The sequence below is a fragment of the Culex pipiens genome, chromosome 2, assembly GCF_016801865.2.
Source record: "Culex pipiens pallens isolate TS chromosome 2, TS_CPP_V2, whole genome shotgun sequence".
NCBI lineage: Eukaryota > Metazoa > Arthropoda > Insecta > Diptera > Culicidae > Culex > Culex pipiens.
This window is the reverse complement of record NC_068938.1, coordinates 86,624,343-86,629,680: the sequence shown is the minus strand read 5'-3', so window position 1 is coordinate 86,629,680 and position 5,338 is coordinate 86,624,343. Positions and strand designations below refer to the sequence as shown.

At 38.8% G+C, this 5,338-nt stretch overlaps 1 protein-coding gene across 1 annotated transcript; it reads right to left on the bottom strand.

Moving 5' to 3' along the window:
• Positions 1 to 1,869: 1,869 nt before the first annotated feature.
• LOC120417371 (DDB1- and CUL4-associated factor 11-like) lies at positions 1,870 to 4,252 on the bottom strand. Its single transcript, XM_039579386.2, has 6 exons — positions 3,648 to 4,252; positions 3,310 to 3,587; positions 3,002 to 3,248; positions 2,777 to 2,932; positions 2,609 to 2,715; positions 1,870 to 2,533 (listed from the first exon to the last, which is right to left on the bottom strand). Exons 1-6 carry the CDS (start codon positions 4,117 to 4,119, stop codon positions 2,348 to 2,350), a joined length of 1,446 nt encoding a protein of 481 aa, XP_039435320.1. The 5' UTR covers positions 4,120 to 4,252; the 3' UTR covers positions 1,870 to 2,347.
• Positions 4,253 to 5,338: the final 1,086 nt, after the last annotated feature.

Here is a 5,338-nt window from a genome sequence, read left to right as displayed (position 1 = left end):
GAGAAATATAAAAAATCGTTATTCGTTATCTTAATTGAAATTTTGGAAAATTTTCTAACCTTACTTTTTTTAAGAATTTCAGAATATTGAGCAATTCTTTGAGATTTCGGTCATTCGATTTTATCTGTATTTTTTTAATCCGGCTGTAACTTTTTTGGTGCCTTCGTTATGCCCAAAGAAGCCATTTTGCATCATTAGTTTGTCCACATAATTTCCCATACAAATTTGGCAGCTGTCCATACAAAAATGAGATGTGAAAATTCAAAAATCTGTATCTTTTGAAGGAATTTTTTGATCGTTTTGGTGTCTTCGGCAAAGTTGTAGGTATGGATATGGACTACACTGAAAAAAAATGATACACGGTAAAAAAAAATTGGTGATTTTTTATTTAACTTTTTGTCACTAAAACTTGATTTGCAAAAAAAAACACTATTTTTATTTTTTTTATTTTTTGATATGTTTTAGAGGACATCAAATGCCAACTTTTCAGAAATTTCCAGAATGGGCAAAAAATCTTTGACCGAGTTATGAATTTTTGAATCAATACTGATTTTTTCAAAAAATCGAAAAATTGGTCGCAAAAATTTTTCAACTTCATTTTTTGATGTAAAATCAAATTTGCAATCAAAAAGTACTTTAGTAAATTTTGATAAAATGCACCGTTTTCAAGTAAAATCCATTTTCAGGTGACTTTTTTGAAAATAGACGAAGTTTTCCATTTTTTTAAATTAGTGCACACCTTTGAAAAAATGTTTTTGAAAAGCTGAGAAAATTCTCTATATAGTTGCTGAGATATTGCCATGCAAAGGTTTAAAAACCGGAAAATTAATGTTTTCTAAGTCCCACCCAAACAACACGCCATTTTCTAATGTCGATATCTCAGCAACTAACGGTCCGATTTTCAATGTTAAAATATGAAACATTCGTGAAATTTTCCGATCCTGTCGAAAAAAATATTTTCAAATTTTTTGAACCAACACTAACATTTCAAAAGGGCCAAACATTCAATATTACGCCGTTTGGCATTTGATGTCCTCTAAAACATATCAGAAAATAAAAAAAAAAATAGTGTTTTTTTGCAAATCAAGTTTTAGTGACAAAAAGTTAAATAAAAAATCACCAAAATATTTTTCACCGTGTATCATTTTTTTTCAGTGTAGTCCATATCCATACCTACAACTTTGCCGAAGACACCAAATCGATCAAACAATTCCTTCAAAAGATACAGATTTTTTAATTTTCATACATAATTTTTGTATGGCCAGCTGCCAAATTTGTATGGAAAATTATATGGACAAACTAATGATGCAAAATGGCTTCGTTGGGCATACCGAAGGCACCAAAAAAGTTTCAGTCGGATTAAAAAGTACAAAAATTAAAATTTAAGAAAAAAGACCGATTTCGTAGAGAATTGCTCAGGTTCAAAATTCGCATGATGGCAAACCTACAAAGTCGAAAATGGAAAGAAAAAACATGTTAAAAAAAAAAAATGATTATTTATCATAGTTGTACTGCGTAGCTACTTCTGATTTTTTAATGCATCATATCTGGAGAGGGAAAGATTTGTTTTTTAAGATACCCGAGGAACAGATTGATGTAATCGCACACTTGCTGACACATGGCACGAGCAAATGATCATCTGATTCAGTTACGGTTTTTTATTTTATTATTTTTTAATTTTTGTACTATTGATCCTCGGCCCTAACCTGGTCACAGCACCTAAAAGGACCTAATAAAGATAAGTTATGAAAAAAAAAACAGATTTGTTTTTATTTTTTACCATTTGATAAAATTGAAAACAGGTGGTGTCAAATATTATGGTTTTGAAATTTCTTTTCGGTTCAAATCAAAAAGTGAAATCTACAGAGCTTTGAACAATCTCATTGATGTCTTTATTGTAATCTTATCCATTGTAACGTGTTGCTGCTGTTATCCGGTCTGGTTAGCTAATAAAATTTAGGAGGTAATAATTTATAGCAAAACATTAGCAATCATAGAACTAAACTATAGCTGGCTCCACCAAGAACCGTTCACCTGTATAGTTCAATTCTTTTTAACACAAAGTTATTCCTTCATTTTTATTCAAAGGATTCCAACCGAACCGACAACGGTTCTCTCACTCGAAGAGTCCACTTCCGTTTTCACAATTATTAGTTTTTAAATTTATTATATTACACACTCCACTTCCCCGTCATGCATAAATCGAAAAGAAAAGAAAAAAAATACATTGACAATTTAGAAAACAAACTAAAATATCGGTTTTGTTTGCTAAAAAGAAGGGGAAAGCTCTAGAACCGAAGGGGAAAAAGGGACTTAGACAAAGTTTTTTTTTAAAAGCCACCGCGGCCTAATCGTAATTGGACTGGGCCCGCCGCAGCTCGGCGATGCGGCGCGACCGCCTCAGCGGGGGGCTCTCGTCCTCGCTGTCGTCGTCGGTGTCCTCGATGCGGCGCGTCCGCGACGCGTACGGACAGGTCTTCTTTTTCGCGTTCTCCGCGCACTGGAACGTCTGCAGGTTCACGTTAAAGTCCCACTGGGGTGAAAAAAAAAACGGAAAAATGTTGATGGAGACTAGTTTGGTGTGGGGGGAACAGGGGAGCGAACTTACCGAACAGGTCAACACTTCCGGCCGGTGCGGATGCCATGCCACGTCTCGCACCGTGTCGCGGTGACTTTCGATTGCCTGTACAATTTTGCCGGTGAGGGTGTCGTAAACTGGAAGGTTAACGAAGAGGGGATTAGCAAATCTTAGTCAACTCAATGCTTTTCGACGTACTTATTAATCGTCCCGTGCCGCACCCGGTGTAGATGTATCGCTGGCCGGTGGTGGCCGCTGGCGAGAATTTGGCTCTGATCAGACTCTTCTGAACCCGGTGACCCCGGTAGGTCATAACGCTGGTGTCGCCCTCTAAAGACTTTGTCGGATTGTAGACTGAAATGGAGAGAGAGAAATGGCGTCAAGTTCTAGGTGAAAGAACGCAATAAAACACGTTGAAATTACATCGTTTTGGAACCTCGTCCCACCGGTAGTCCCAGTTTCCGTAGCTGAGGTGATCCTTGACCTTGTTTTCGGCATCGGCCGGGGAAAACACGCGCAAATCCCACAGCTTGATGCTTTGGTCTTTGGAGTTTGAAATGATGTATCGGCCATCGTTCCGGGAGTCGATGTACGTGATGCCGTCGTAGTGACCCACCAGCACCCCAGCAGGTTCGGGGCTGTCCTCGTTAAGGCAACGTCTGTCCCATACCTGACGAGAAAAGATGATTTTGATAAGATCAACCGAAATTTTATCTCATTAAACCTGTTACCTTAATGATCCCGTTGTCTGTGCCACTGAAGAATATGTTGGACGTCTCATCCAGGAACCCGACGGCGTTCACGTCGTGTTCCGCCACGGGGACCATCAGCACTCGCCTGTTGCCAACCAGATCGTACGCGTACAGGCAACCGTCGTTGGCGCCGGCCAGGATCTGTTTGCCACAGTTGGAGTACGCCACGGTAAACACGCCAAACTTTTGCCGCTCCGGTCGCAGAAACAGACAGTGAATGTCGTCGGAGGCCATGTTGTACATGCGGGACACGAACACTGCAACGGGTTAAAAGAGGTCACAACCGCAATACTTCTCCAAACCGTCACCCAACTTACGAGCATCCGCCCACGTCGAGTACACAAAGTGCTCCCCGTCCGGGCTAAAGTCAATGTCCAAGATGGACCACGACACGTTCTTGGCCTCGATCTGCCTGATCATCGGATACTGACTGTTACTCGCGTCAAACACCCGAATCCGGCTGTCCTGGCTGGCACTGATAAACTGGGACCCGTCCCGCGAGAACCGCCCGCAAAACACCTTCGAGTTGCAGTTCACGATCGACCGCTCGGTCCGGTTCGGCACGAACAGATTGCTGATCTTGCACTTGTCGCTCTGCACGAACGCGCCGCCCTTGGGGCCGAAGCCGCTCTGGCGCTGGGCGAGCATCCCCAGCACGTTGAACTGCGTCGTGGGGCTGCCCGAGTCCGCCCCATAGCCGGAAGCTTGCTTGATGCTCTGGTAGATGGCACTTTTCTGTGGGTGGGAGCATAAAAATAAGCAATTAAAATGAGTTATTATGCAGAACATTCGATGTAAACACTTAGTTTTGTCAAAACCGGACCATGTTAAATGAATCTTACTAAGAATTTACTATTAGTTTTGATAAAATTCAACAAATTCTGACGTTTCGCCTACAAAGCTTTCTGAGTTGTTAACCAGAAAGAACTTTCCATAGCATCGCTGCTCGGAAGACTCGCCGACGGGTTGATCTTGAATGTGACGAACTGTCACTTTTTACACGGGACTCACCAAACATATGATAGTGTGTGTTAGCTCCGTGTAACGAGGGTGTCACACTAAAAAGGGACCCCGTTCGTTTGACAACAATTGGTGTCAAACCATCGGGGTTTTAGTGTATTTGTACTAATTTGATTCTGTTATAAGTCATAGTAAAATAAAACACTACATTCACAACTCGACAATTTCAAAGTTGATGTCAGTAAACGCTTTAGTTTTGTCAAGGTACGATGGATTTAGGCTTCCTGAACACGTTCTAATCGATAGAATTTGATATTAGTTAATTCCCTGCTTATAAATAAAATTGTAAATTTGTGTTTTAATGCTGAGCAGTTCTCTACGGAATCGGTCTTTTTTCTTTAATTTTAATTTTTGTATTTTTTAATCCGGCTGAAACTTTTTTGGTGCCTTCGGTATGCCCAAAGAAGCCATTTTGCATCATTAGTTTGTCCATTTAATTTTCCATACAAATTTGGCAGCTGTCCATACAAAAATAATATGTGAAAATTCAAAAATCTGTATCTTTTGAAGGAATTTTTTGATCGATTTAGTGTCTTTGGCAATGTTGTAGGTATGGATATGGACTACACTGAAAAAAAATGATACACGGTAAAAATAATTTGGTGATTTTTAATTTAACTTTTTGTCACTAAAACTTGATTTGCAAAAAAACAATATTTTTAATTTTTTTTTATTTTTTGATATGTTTTAGAGGACATCAAATGCCAACTTTTCAGAAATTTTCAGAATGGGCAAAAAATCTTTGACCGAGTTATGATTTTTTGAATCAATACAGATTTTTTCAAAAAATCGAAATATTGGTCGCAAAAATTTTTCAACTTCATTTTTCGATGTAAAATCGAATTTGCAATCAAAAAGTACTCTAGTAAATTTTTGATAAAGTGCACCGTTTCCAAGTTATAACCATTTTTAGGTAATTTTTTTGAAAATAGTCGCAGTTTTTCATTTTTTAAAAATAGTGCCCAAGTTTGCCCACCATTTAAAAAAA